The sequence below is a fragment of the Acyrthosiphon pisum genome, chromosome A2 (assembly GCF_005508785.2).
Source record: "Acyrthosiphon pisum isolate AL4f chromosome A2, pea_aphid_22Mar2018_4r6ur, whole genome shotgun sequence".
Lineage (NCBI taxonomy): Eukaryota > Metazoa > Arthropoda > Insecta > Hemiptera > Aphididae > Acyrthosiphon > Acyrthosiphon pisum.
Window position 1 is genome coordinate 111,757,488 of NC_042495.1, and position 15,011 is coordinate 111,772,498.

The window sequence follows — 15,011 nt, forward strand, 5'->3', positions numbered from 1 at the left end:
CTACGGTAATTTTTTTTAAGTTACACCAAAAACCAAATTCAATTTTGTGAAAAATCGATTTTGCGTAAAAATTCCCGTTTTTCCTTGATTTTTCTTTTGTTTTTCCCGGCGCTTTTGAAAACCACTGGGAAATTTAAATTTTGACGAAAATCGTAGTATTATTTCGACTACTTATCGTGTACACAGACACAAAAAAAATAAAAAAATAAAAAAACACACATCATTGTAAAATCAATACATTCATCGTTCCACTCAGAATCTAAAATAACAGGTTATCTTAAGTTTACACATACAACTAGTGAGATAGTAAGTAACAAGTATTAAGTATAGTATCTTTAAGATAACTTCCCCCTTCCTTGTGCAAGAAATGATTGCAAAACTTCTGGGAGAGTGTATCCGATTTATAGATTTTAGTATTTGGGTGGAAAGATATAAATATATATATTATGTGATATTTATCGATTTTACAATAATTAGTGTATAAACACGATTTATAGAAGAAAAAATGCTTTGCAACTTCAATATCTTTTTGGTGGGAAAGTGAATCTAGATAGTACGACATAGTCGATCGCCTACAAAAACCAAAACCGAACAGAGGAAAACGCCCACGCTGCGATCCCCCTTCCACAAATGACGCTTGACCGTCACTACCCTGAACACCGTATCTACCCAATTTTATTGTTAAGAGTTTACGAAGATTCTGGTAACAGGCAACAGTCATTCCAGTGAGCAGACCAGTTTACGGTTCACACGTGTTTACATCCCCATATTGTTGAATGTGAGAAGACACTGTACACTGCATAACGCATGTTATTATTTAATATACAGTTTACGCATTTTAACTGTTTTTCAATATTAATTGTTTTTGATTATTTTAATAATTTTTAAATATAAAATGAACTATGTGAATACAGATCCGTCAAGAATTAATATCGTCAATAAAAATCTACAAGGAAAGGTAAAAATATTTTGAATATTATTAAGTATACAAGTATACCTATATTATACAACTTACTTAGGTAGGTACCTACATCATAATTGGAACGGTTTTTGTGAGGCTCGCTATTAGGGTTGTAGACGGTCATGTCTTCGAATGTCATGTTTTGGAAGGTCATATTTTCGAATGAAAAGTGTTAGAAAAGTTATTTTTTCGAATAGTAATGTGATCAAAAAATTATTTGTTCGAAAAGAAGTATTTACGAACATTATTTATTTAAATTAAAAAGCCATCTACTATCATATCAATCGGCAAAAATACCATTGCGGGGATGTGTCTAGCTAAAAGAATAAAATGTGTAACATTTGAATACTTTGTAGTTAAACTAACATTTTGTAATTTTCTATTATATAATATACTTTGGCAGAAATGAAGGAAACATGTTGAATACATATTCAATGTATATTTTATCAAAGGTTTTGTATTTCCCCGAACTAGATTTCTCTTCAGCGGCAAATACCTTTTTCGACCTCTCCTTTTCTCTGGCGGCATATTAGAAAGCCGCATGCCCAACGCTCTACGGTCGTAACTACGTGCCGATTTCTTAAATCGTGATCGTATCTTTTTGTCGGTGACAATGGTTAGGTTAGGTCCACATGAGTTGATCATAATCTATATATATATAAAAATGAATGTTTGTGTGTCAGTGTGTGTGTCCATGTTACCATGGCAACCATTTATATATTATTTTGAGATTTCCGTCCGTGTGTGTCACCATATTACCATGGCAACCAATTAAATATTGTTTAGAGATTTTCGTCGGTATGTGTCTCTAATGGCAACCAATTATATATTATTTTGAAATTTCTGATGGAATGTTTTGTATATTATAAATGGTTGCCATGGTGATCTGTAAAACATATTATTCATATAGAGTTGGCAATTTTAATGGGCAACGAAGTGAACGGGATCAGCTGATATGTTTATATACATAGATAGATTATACCTCTGAGCAGAAGATAGACTAATTTAAAAAGGGAGAGGACCAACCCCGGGAGGTGCTCAAACAGGGATTTTGATATTTCATATGGAAATGTTTGTTTATAAATGGTTTCCATAGGTTTTGAAGCTATTATTATAATAATAATTATTGGTTGCCGGGAAACGAAGTGCACGGGATCAGCTAGTGTAATTATAAAAAAAAGTTGAGCGTAAATCCTCAATAATTTTTAATGAGCGTTTGAATTTAAAATGTGTACCTACGTTATTGGAATATTGGATATTCTATTCAAATATTTTATTGTAATTTAAAAACAAATAATCATAGACACATACAATTTTCACCAAATGTTTATACTAAGATTTCATATACATGGTAAAAAAATTGAAATTATTTTCGGGCTATTTATAGCCATGAGAAATTTTTGAATTATGTAAATTATTGTCAATAAAAAAGTATTTATGTATATATTTAAGATTTGTGATATTTTTTAATTAAGGCACTAGGTACTTATTAATTATTCACATATTTATTAAATATAGATTCTCTAAATAAATATTTAAAGGTGTTCAGTATTCATACACGGGGTTGAAGTGTTCAATAACTAACATGCTTGTGTTCAATCACTAAGATTTAATTTTTTTTTTAAATGAACTAATATGTTTAATAGTAATTTGGTTTTTTAAAGTTTTTTTTAATGTTAGTTTGAAAATAACAGTTGTACCAATCTTAAAATCTAAGCTGTGCAATTATGATGCTGAAAACCAATTTATGAATACATTTTGAATTTTTATACCAAACATTTTCTTCACTGTTCAATCACTGGGCTACATATTCATTGCTCTGTTAAGAATTTAATACGCGTGGACTCTTGACGACCGGTTGATCATACATCGACATGTTGGTTGAAAATGTTTTCGGAAAAAAACAATTTTATTAACTAACCGTATAAGCGCATAACTTTAATAGTAAAATAAAGTATAGGTAATAGGTATATATATAGTAGGAATATAAATATGTAATAAACTATTAATAACAAAAAGGGTATATTGTTATAGTTAGGTACACTATAGTACCTACTTACAGTAAATCTCGATTATCTGTAGTTTTCTATGGAACTATCTACAGTAGGTACCTACTAAAAATAGTGTTACGTATGTACAATATGTAGATTGTAAGTAGTTACAACTATGTATTTGTGAAAAAATAAATGCAAGACAAGTGTTAGGTATATAATATATTACATTAATGTTTAAATAAAAATACAACCTAACCTCATCTAATTTTTATAAAATACTATTTTATATTAAATAGGTAATAATATAGAATTCTTTTTTAAAAAATATGATAAAATCATTTTTTTTTTGCATTTTTTGCGGATTAACTGCGGAATTCGCTTATCCGTGGTGTCTATGCCACCTTTTTTCGTGGATAATCAAGAGTTGACTATACCCAATAATATAGGCGGTCCGTCTCCAGATCTCCGCTCAGAATCGTTTTTCGTAGGTATGCAATAATTCAATATTGAGTTCAAATTGAACAATATATCCTTTACAGCAGCCAGTGGCGGATCCAGGGCCTATTTTTTTTTTGGGGGGGGGGGCATTAAATAAGCCCTTCCTAGTCCATAATATTTAATATTGGATAATTTATTACCTATTGATAAGACACGTGGTAATGTTTCGTGTGCACTGCAGTGTTAGGTATTATGACTACCAGATTACGTATTATATTAAATATTATTTTATTAAAATTGAAATGTAATAGTGGCTCAATTACCTTATACCTACCTTTTTGAAAAAGCCCGGGCGCCCTAGATTTATTTCCTAGGGTCAGGGATTTTCTTCCGGGGTTCTTCAATGCGGGTTTTTTTTACGGGGATTTTTATTTCATAATTCTTATTCGAGTTACTAAGTAATAAATATGTATTTATAAACATGTTTATACTTCCACTTAGCTTCAATCAAAAATTAACATATTTTATTATATTAAAAATATTGATGCATTAGCTCCAATAATATTAAACAAAGATAAATATATTTAGAATAAAAACAAATTTCTGTCTTAAAGTGGTGCCAAAGTCATTGTGATTTTCAAACCCACCATTTAAAAAAATTAGAAACAACAATTAAGAATTAACAATATTTGTATTTTTTCTAGAAAGTGGGAATCCATAGAAAACAATCGTTAATTGAATTGTACAAATGCAAAACTCAAAATGAACCCAACCTCAAACTCTCAAAATTAATGAGAGTATTATCACAAGACACTGGCATTGGCCATACAACAGTTAAAAATACTGTGAGAAAATATTTATATGAACAAGGAATAACACAAAAAAGAATTGTACGAACGTTATATGAACAAATTGGCACTTTCGAAAAATGTAAAATTCTCCAAAAAATTCATAGTTTTTGGTTTAGACATAAAATACCAACTTTAAAAAATATATCATTCGCCATTAACGCTGATCCCGGTCTTCCATCACTAAGTGTTTGTGAATTAAAAAAAGTGTTAAAAGACCTACATTTTGAATATACACCATGCAATTACCGTTTGCGTGCTCTTACGGAAAAAGAAGATATTGTACTATGGCGTCGAAAATATTTAGAAGATATACGGCATTACCGAAATGAAGGCAGGACTATTTACTATTTGCAAGAGACGTGGATAAACGCTGGGGAATATTCATCCAAAGAATTATGGACCGATATAGAATCTCCGAGAAAAGACAAACAGATAATTGTCGTGCATATTGGATCGGTCGAAGGTTTCGTGGAGGGTGGTCTGCTATGCTATGAATCGAAAACAAATACGTCTAACTACCATGACCATATAAATGGTGAAATATTTTACGAATGGTTCTGTGGAATATTGCCTTTACTTAAGGAGAACTCCGTTATAGTTTTTGACAATGTGTCATACTACTCGGTAGAAAATCACGTCCCCACTATTTCCTGGAAAAAGGATTCTATTTTAAAATGGTTTGAAGGTAAAGGCATTGTATTGGATAGGCCAATGGTGAAGTTTCAATTAATTGAAATAGTGAAGAAGACAAGACTTATCTATGACAACTACAGAAGAAGTGTACAAGAAGCAATAAATCATAATAAAGATGTTCTACGTTTACCTCCTTACCACTGTCAATTAAGTCCAATGCAGTTAGCATGGGAGGTTGTGGTCAGACATGTGAAAATTAATAACTGCACAAGTTTTAAGCTGGACGATGTACGTCAACTATTAGATGATGGTGTTAAATTAGTATCGACCGATATGTGGGCCGGTTACGTAAATTTGTCAATTACGAATGAAGACATACTTTGGAACCTTGATATCATTACTGATAAGATATTGGATGAAACTGTAACTGCAAAAATAAATTTAGTTACGTCTTCCGAATCATCATCAGATTGAAATTTTAACTAATGATTTATGTTGATCACACCTACTTATAGAATCACAATATTTATAATTTTTTTATATGTTAATATGTAGGCTTATTACCTATGTTATACTTTGCTTTTTTTGTTTGCACTTTTATGTCTGTATTTTTTGCAATATGCATTAATTCTTAGAATATTTATGTATATTATAATAGGTATCTATTATCGTTTCAACCATTAGGGTAAAAGATAAATGTAAAGTAGTAAGTAGTGACAGAGGTGTAATTAGGAATTGGTCCTGGGGGGATATACATTTTTTTACACACAAAATATTAAATTTTCAAGTGCATTGGTGAGTATATAGTATAATATATAATATTATCGAGGCTCTGGGGGGAGGATCTATCCCCCTCATTCTCCCCTTAATTACGCCCCTGAGTAGTGAGTATAGTATTTAGTATTATAGTAATATTTGAAGTATATTAATACTTAAATTAGTTATAAATTAAGTAATGTATTTATTTCAGCATTCATAGCAATATTGTTACATTATTTTTATATACATACTTAAAACCTATATCTTTATTACATTTCTAGAAATAAATTAAAGCTTAAACATACTTGGAAAAATACTTTTCATTTTAAAGATTGACAAAAATCAGAAAACCAATATAACTATATGTCCACAAAAAGCGCTCCCCCTCCTTTTGGATAATTCTTGAATCTGCCACTGGCAGGCACATTATTTTAAAAATCAACACCTACACGAGTTTCTTAAACGAAGTGAAATATACATTTATTTTTAATTATCATTAAAATAATTTAAAATTAGTGAATTAAATTAAAATAATGTATTAATATAAAATATGTTGATGGTCTAGTTTTCTGTATCCTGCTGTCCAAACTTTGACCCGCGGTCCACCAGTGGCCGACGTCAGTGCAACTATTATATTGGTAATAATGGTAATATATATAATAGTACCATACCATCATACCATTAGACCTGGTCAATATACCGGCTGATAACTTCCAGTTAATGTTACTCTTTGATACCTACTCGTTGGTTATTTGTCATTTAATAATATTATTATTATTTTTAAGTTGTAACGATTCGCAGTTTACTGACTCGTCATTTATGTCGCACTCGGCGAATTTGCTTAGGTAAACAGAAAACAGGAACGTAGAGTACGAGCCTATATATTATTGGCATAGCAGCCAGTCGAGTTTTGAACCGTGAAATAGAGACTATACATCAGTCTACTATAGTCATATTTACAATATTATTAAACGTAATTAATTGATTAACTTTAAGTATATAATAACGTACCTAATAGTTAAATTATAATAATTCAATATTGTTCAACTCGTACTCCGCTACTCCTGTTATCTTCAATATACTACCCTTAAGAACAGGGTTACTTAGGTGATAGTGTATTTTATTGGTTATAATATTATAATTATTTTAGTCTTGAATAAAACATTGTATTCGTTGCTATATCGTGTTAATTGTGTTAGTCTATGAACGCAGGTCATAAGTTTCTAGGACCTGTAAAATATAACTCAGAAAACTTTATTTATATCAATTCAACAACCCGGATCTAAGGACCGGTTCGTGTAGTGGGAACAGCCAACCAACTACTCCTTAACTGGATAGAGTTAGGTATAAATATCGACAGCCACTGGGTTTGACAAGCCGAGGAGGTGTGTTGCAAAGTATCAGGCAATAATTATATTTTTGTTTACAATTTCGCAATGTACCTACATATTCCCAGTAAATGCCGTTGATTTTAATTTGTTAATGGTCTTTTCAATTGCTATAAAATATAATTACTATTTAATGCACTAATAAAATATATGCAATCATTTCAACCTTTTACAAAGGACTGTTTTTCTCTTCATACTATTTTTTTTACCTGCAGCTGTCGAGTGGAGTTCTCGTTGCTCTACGTCTTGATAATTAATACCTAAGTACTTGCTTATTTCAAATTATGTAAAAGTGTAAGACAAATTTGGTCGAAAATAAAAAAAAAGACAGCGGAGAGTGAGTGACTTAGGTACCTGTCTATAATATGGTTCATTTCTAAAATAGTTCATTACACATCCGTATCGCGTACTTGCGAATAATCTCCTAATACATGTATATGAGTTCTGCTTGTATATTGTATGTGTGTTTTACGCGTGTTTCCCCTGTAAACATCAACTTCCCATAACACTAATACTAATATTATAACAGTGTTATTTACTTATATTAATATTTTACATCTCATGCAACGAATATATTCATCCCCGAAGTGTATATTATGATCTTGAACAATATTTGAATGTTATACAATACATTAGATTCATAGTATTACATACTATAGTTTATATTATATTAGGTATATTATATTGTTTCTCCAGAGTTTCGTCGAAAAAAATAATGCTTTATTTATTGAAAAAGATTCATTATGCTAAAATAAAATGAACCCTTAATGTATACAATTTATATAAAATTACAATTTTATACGTTTCAATAAAGAATAAAATAAAATATTTATTATAATAATGCTTAAGTATTAAAAGAATGAAAAAAATAAAAAATAGTTTACTACAATATTATGTTATATTATGAATTATAATATTATTATACATCAAGAAATATCAAAGAGAAGTTTTAATTCAAGTTAAATACATTTATTGAAATGGTAACGAATAATATACTTATTTTAATAATAATGGATGATTTATAACTATTATACACATAACACATTATAATCATCGTCTGAGTTAGTGTGTAACTTTTGGCTTTAGCGGAATTTACATTGTAGGTACCTACCTACACATAATAATACAGGTTTAGGAAATTATATTTCTATAATAATAATTTCTATATAAGCGATAAAATTAAATCTATAATTTATGTTCTTATTACATACTGACCCTGGTCAGTCCAAAAATTACAATGACATTGATTCTATCATATAATTTATTAACAATACATATAATATTATTACCATGGACATCTAAATATTATTTAGCACTGATTAAAATTTAAATTCTAGAAATAGTAAAATTTTTTATTTTAAATTTTTAAGTAAACGAGTGAATATTAAAAATCGAATACAAACTGATCAGATATACTGGTTTTTTTCACTTCTTCATTTTGATTTTGATTTGATTCTTCGTTTGATTCTTCGGAACAATCTGTTTTGTCAGTTACTAAAAAAAATAAATTGAAATTATTAACAATATCAAGCAATAATAATATTTAAACTTTTAAACTTGTTAGCACACGACGATTTAAATTTAAAAAAACACTGTATAACTTATTTTTAATTTTTCTTTAAGCCATTTAAATTGAAAAGTCCAATTTTGAAAAACGACATCCGAAAAACGTATAAATCGTTTCATATAATATAATGTTGCTTGACGTCTTTTGTGCACATTTGACCAAGATGCGCGTAATGTAATGGTTAGCCTAATAATGTCGTCTGTGTTGCCCTTCTCCTTCTCATCACTCCGTCACTCAACAATGGGTGCTCGTGGTTTTTATCAGAGCCCAAATCATTCTATTTTTTTCAAAAAATTTCACACTGAGATGAAAATGGATGGATAATGAAACTGGACCTCGGTGGCATTTACTCGTGACACGTTATTCCGCGGTGTAATGTGCTGCACTCGGAACGTCATTTTTAGGTATAGTTAGTAAGCGCAGTAAGCCAAATTTTGGAATTTTAATTTTTTTTGTTAGCTTTAATTTTCAACCAAACCCAGTTATTGATTGTAAGGCAACGTAGATATCTATTGTCGAAGTGTTATATAACCGTACAACTTTTCTACATTTGATATCTCCCGAGTATCGTATAGTCTACACCAGTAGTATTCAGGGGAGCTAAGGGGGCTATAGTATACGTAGTATTTGTATACTTAGCCCCCCCCCCCCCATACAAAATTCCTGGATACGTCCTGGTCTACACTTCTACAAATAACATTTATTGTTTTTTTAGTTTAATATTTCTAACATAAAAGAGTTAAAAAAATAATTTCTTTTTAAATATTTCAACCGTAATAACGAAACGGAAACTATCTAGGTAATTCAAATTGTTGCGAACAGGAACTTCAGCGTTCCGGTCCATTCCAACCACTGGTTTACCTGAACGAGGATCGGTATTTACGGAACAAGTTGTGTGTGTTATATCGTGTGGTTGCGTTGTCAGAAAATCATTAATGAAAATATAAAATCCATTAAGTGTATTAATATGCTACCGTGTGATTTTGGATCTGTTCGGACAGGGGCAATCTGATCATATAACATATAATATAATGACAACACAATATAAATTATGTGATATAATTGACCCCGATTGGTGACAAATTATGATAAACGGACTGTAAAAACAAGCTGCTATATTGATTTTCGGTCGACTGTATCCGCACACAAACACTGTTCGTATATGTTAAGTATTTAAGTGCCGAGCGGATGTCAGCGCACTAGTCGTTTTCTCTCTCCGACATTGGCGTAACGTGACAAATTTGCGTTTAGCAAAACCAATATAGACTGTGTCGTTGGTTTAGCACTAGAGGAAGCATATTATTAGCATAAGAGTGAATTGATTTATTATCAAATTTAAATTTAAGTCAATTATCTGTGTCTATATACCTACGTTAGCTTTTAACATTATTTAATTTTTTTTTGAAAAAATATGGTATTTTTAAATTAGGTATTATATTTTGCATACTCTTGCATAGAAATAATAATCTAAATAACTATCGTAAATAGCTAACAACATAGATAATGTTCTTATATTAAGATTTTGTAATAGTTCAATTGAATTGCACATTAAAGCTATAACAACACATGATTGGTTTTGCTAAACTCAAACTCGCTGTGTAAGTGTGTTACACGTTGGTCAGAGAGAGAAAAAAAATAGTGCGCTGACATCCTCATTCGATTTTACTAAAACATAAGCGTACAAGCCACGCCTATTTGTAGTCCAACGCAATGCATCGTACCGATAAAACTAGTGATGCGATAAGAAGTCTGAAAACATATTTGAATTCATCCTGACGTTAAATTGAGATGTATCATCCCACTTTGAAATGTAAATTCTCATCTTACCCTTAATTTGATTTTAAAAAGGTAAAAGTTAAAGAATTTTTATTAATCATACGGAATAAAAAAATAAAAAGTTGGCTGATCATAAATTATCAGTTAACTTTATGAAAAAATGTATTGTGTTTTCAGATTTTTTATTGCATTACTAGTTTTATTGGTAGATACACGATTTATAAAAGATGAATTGGCCATTCAGCCAATTTTCTATCATACAAAAATACTGATGGCGTCTAATGATAAATCAAAACATTTATTATTAGTATTTATAAATTGTTAAAGAGTACCTACCTATATGTACGCTCTTTCAAATAATTATATTAAAATCAATACATTGATAACAACTTAGGTATATTATTTACACAATAATAGTATACAGTTAATTTAATATAATAAACAAAAAATAGTGGGAATTTTCCTCCCTTATTATCTATTTGTGTGCCATCAAAATTCGAATGGCAAGTATTACCTACCGTTATTAGAATTTATTACAGACCAAATCGGAATTTAAATAGCTCGTAAATCGTAATAGCACGAAACATTTAAAATGACTTGTTGGGGCCTTGGATTACGGATTCATATTATTATGTATATTTCTTTGTCCCTCCACCCTATTGCTATTCGCACCAACTAACCGGTATAATATAACAATTTTCCAAATTAACCAGATCACTGGTTGTCACGAAAAAATCGTTATTTACGAGATATTGCGTTTTACTCTATTGTCTAGTCAGTTGTGTACTATACTCAGAGTCACTTTAAGGGGCGGGGGTGGTTTCGCAAAGTATAAACACATTTATTATTTATGGAGGAGTTCCATCCATCGGGTATTTAAAATAAAGTAATTAAAAAGTATTGATTTATCGAAACTTCTTTTAATTACAAATTAAATGATACGATATAATATGCCAAACAATAAACAAAACGGGTGGGTAGGAAATTACTTATTGAGTGGTGTCTCGTTGATTTAACTTCTCTGGACTGGACTTCAAAATAATGCGTGAGTGTAACGGGCAGCAAAATGTGTTGTTAGGAATAATAAAATAAGATTATTGAATCGTACGAGCTTTCATAATGATGGTAAAAAAGTGCGTATCATCGGCTATCGGTAAATAAATTATGATGGTTACCTACCTACACTAACCAACAATATTATACCCAGTAGCACAACTACGGGAGTGCAGTTTAACACGTTCACGGTCTCTTTACTTTTTTTATTATTTATTTACCCTCCTCAGAAAATCACTCAAATTAATAACAGTGACTGGCCGTGAAAGTGTTTTTATTGGGGTTTTGGTTAATTCGGATGTTTTGAAAATAGAATCATTCGGATTATATGGGTTTCAGGTGTTTGATTTTTTAAGTTTTTAAAGGTGTTACGGGTTCTGGTTAATTTTGATGAAAGGCCCTGTTTTTAAGAGATTTGTTAGGAGTTATAAACATAGTCAGTACAGTTGTACTAAAATCCAAAACTGCTACATTAGGGAAGGCCTAAATTATTAATAGTGTCATTGATGATTGATTCAAAATTTAACCCTAGGATAATTAAAAATAACCTATCCTGGACAACAAATTCTACTAATTTGATAGTTCTTACATCAAAGTGTGGCTAATTACCTACCTGTAATGAAAATAACAATATAATTTGTAAAAAAAAAATTAACGTTAAACAGAAAACAAAAAATTAAAATGTAATAACGATAAACGGAAAAAAATCAAATAACGTTTGAAAGTACAACAACGATAAACATTAAAACTGTTTAATGTTTAAATATCCATAGCGTAAAAACGATGTATTTTTTTTTTAATTTAAGCCCTGTAGATAAGGTTTATTCAGGATTATGGTTAACATACGTACATTTTGTGAAAAAATTACATTATTCATGTATGTTTGGTTCTGTTTGGTACTGTTCATACTACGACTATGATATTTGGGGGTGGGGGCTGAGCGTTTCATAAGAACTCTAGTTTCCCCAAGATTTGAACTCTAGTTGTGCCACTGTATGACTTATCGCAATAACCATTACGCTACGGCGGCGATACCGAACACGATGCATTATGTCGCATAATAAATACATAAGTAAACAGCGTTTCGGTGTTAAAGTGGTCGTGGAGATAGCCGAAAACGTTCCAACTATGAACATTATACCGAACTTATATTATTATCTATCATGTGTGTAGTGTGTACGTATACATGCGTCCGTGTGCATTTTAAATTTATTCGAACATAATATAATATTATCATGTTTTTCAAGCACGAATTTATTCTAATAATAAACCAAAAAAACTTTAGAAAAACTGCACTTCATACAAAAGTATCCAAGTTTACCTACCCATATCACTATATCAGGTCCACGTGGGTGAGATGGATAGGTTCTTACCTACCGCCACCGCATGGGGATGCTCAACTCGAGAGAGTATAATATACCGCGCTCGGATTGCAGCAGTATCGATGACGCACCACTGCAACTTACTGCCGGCCAACTCATATTTTATTGTTGTATAATATACCACCTCCACCAGCGATATTATTACAAATCAGATAATACTACGGCGTGTATTTTACGTTCCACTATTCCGTACATAACAATTGACCGGAATTAAATTGATCACAAAAGCGTTTTGCTAATTAGGTAGATAGGTATAGGTAGGTAGGTAGGTAAATGCGTGCATTTTGCGATTGCGATTTTGCAATAGGAATAATGCCGCTGTTTTTACAGCCAAACTCGCGGCCACCGCACTCGATGCACAATTATTATTCACTTGCATAATTTAATTTTTTTCATCCGAGTGCGTTTATTGGTCGACAACATAACGCGCATAGCTATATTTACCTTGTACAATTTTAATTAACAATTAGGTAAATAAAGGTATACTATTCCACTATCATATACAGTGTCCTGTGTGTTGCAGGTTATCACGCTATCGTATAGTGTAGTGTACCAAATGTTTTAAAATACCAGACTATAACTCCATCGTCTGATCACGTTGTTAATGGCTAATGATATAAATAGGTAGTGAAATAGTTTTACCTAAAAAATAATAGTCTATTTTGTGATTAATATAAGAAAATCCTGAACACCGTCAGCTATAAGAGGACGCCACACAGCCCATACTTTAACAGCGAAAATGGTTTTGCATGAGACAAACTTATGAAGAAAGTTGTATTCACAGTAGCCTTACCAATTTTTAACATACATAAAGAAGAAATGTATGGAGGTATGCCATAGCGTTTTCATTTTTTGAAATACTTAACGATCGTAAAGAATAATATTTGTTTTGTTTTTTTCATTAGCTTATTAAAAGTCATTGGGCATATTGATATCAAAAAAATAAAAAACGCTTCCACACAGATAAAGTTCGCTTCTATGCGTAGTGTGAATAACATTTGGCGCATCTATTGTGAATAATGTCCCTATCTACTAGTAAGTCGAAAGTTTGTATCGCACGAAAAGGTTTTCTGTATAACATCATTAGTGCGCAACAACCAATGTTGGTACTGACATGGGACCATTTCTAAAATAAGTTGAGTTAGTATTTAAATTTATTTAAGATCAAACATTTTAATTCTTCTCAAACTTTCATTAAAGCTCTAAATATGCGGGCGGTGGCGTCCTCTTAACGGCGCACCACCGCATCGGCAGCGGTAGTGTCACAGCGCCACAGCCTACTGTCGAGACAATATAATTTTACCACCACCGGTGCAGTGTGTGAGGACCTATATTATAATAATATATAGGTACAGTGATTATTGTTATTATTGTTACCAAAATATGTGGTAAGTATAGGTAAAATAAAAAATAAAATAACTAACGTTGACGGACTCACTCGTGTTTATTTTGCCGTTGACGCTTTTACTTCTGATAGTGGACACGACGACTTTGAATGGCACTTTGTCGATTTTGATGATCGCTGAGCCACGGTTCGGTTCCATCGTCAGCGTCAGGCTCCTGCAGTTTTTAAACACATAATTACGATATGATCTTAAACGGGAATAGACTTTGAGATTAAAACAATAAAAAAAAATTATGTTTTCATTTCGTTATATATTGGCTGGGTTTCGTATACTTTTACTCACCGGCAGTCAGGTTCGCTGTAGTAGTCCATGCAAATCGAATTAGAGTCCGGCGGCACCCTCCGATGACGTACGCATTTCAGTTCGACGACGTTCGCGCGATTCCGGTTCTGTCCGGTGAGCAAAGCGAATCGGTTCAGGCTCTTGTTCGTCGCTAACCGCTGGTTACGTCCCGGGGTGCAGAGCTCCGTGTGGCTGTGGCCCACCGTCGTACAGCCTGATATGTAGTTCCGGATTGATGACCGGAAATGCGGATGAGAGAGGCCGTACACTATGGGATTGTACACCACAGACGCCTGCGGGAATATGGCATAATATTAACATATATCGATTATCGTAGTAAGTGTGCATCGAGACGCGAGGTACCTATAATATTATAATTTTTCAAAGCCTTTGAATTATGTATATGTACAATATAAATACGAGTCGTAACTTATATAATAAAGAGACGTGTCACGATTACAATATAATAGCCTATAGCCCGGTCCCCTGATTACAGGTACATTATTAAATTGACGTTTAGA

General features: G+C 31.6%; 2 protein-coding genes across 15 annotated transcripts in view; one reads left to right on the top strand and one right to left on the bottom strand.

Moving 5' to 3' along the window:
* The first annotated feature begins 251 nt into the window (after positions 1 to 251).
* On the top strand, positions 252 to 6,917 carry LOC115032988. The gene is made up of 2 exons (XM_016807758.2): positions 252 to 958; positions 4,098 to 6,917. The coding sequence occupies exons 1-2, from the start codon at positions 896 to 898 to the stop codon at positions 5,349 to 5,351; spliced, it is 1,317 nt and encodes a 438-aa protein (XP_016663247.1). The 5' UTR covers positions 252 to 895; the 3' UTR covers positions 5,352 to 6,917.
* A 958-nt stretch (positions 6,918 to 7,875) lies between these two features.
* Positions 7,876 to 15,011, bottom strand: part of LOC100575918 (rhodopsin) — a 59,025-nt gene continuing 51,889 nt past the window's right edge. For all 14 annotated transcript variants that reach the window (XM_003247272.4, XM_029489582.1, XM_003247271.4 and 11 more), the window contains 3 exons: positions 14,491 to 14,783; positions 14,241 to 14,362; positions 7,876 to 8,518 (listed from right to left, as the gene is read on the bottom strand). In XM_003247272.4, the coding sequence (XP_003247320.1) occupies positions 8,409 to 8,518; positions 14,241 to 14,362; positions 14,491 to 14,783 (525 nt within the window). In that variant the 3' untranslated portion in view covers positions 7,876 to 8,408. The remainder of the gene's footprint in view (positions 8,519 to 14,240; positions 14,363 to 14,490; positions 14,784 to 15,011) is intronic.

Coding starts and splice junctions, on each gene's coding strand:
- LOC115032988 (XM_016807758.2), top strand. CDS start 896: ATGAACTATGTGAATACAGATCCGTCAAGAATTAATATCGTCAATAAA. Junction 959..4,097: donor ATAAAAATCTACAAGGAAAG/GTAAAAATATTT, acceptor TATTTTTTCTAG/AAAGTGGGAATCCATAGAAA.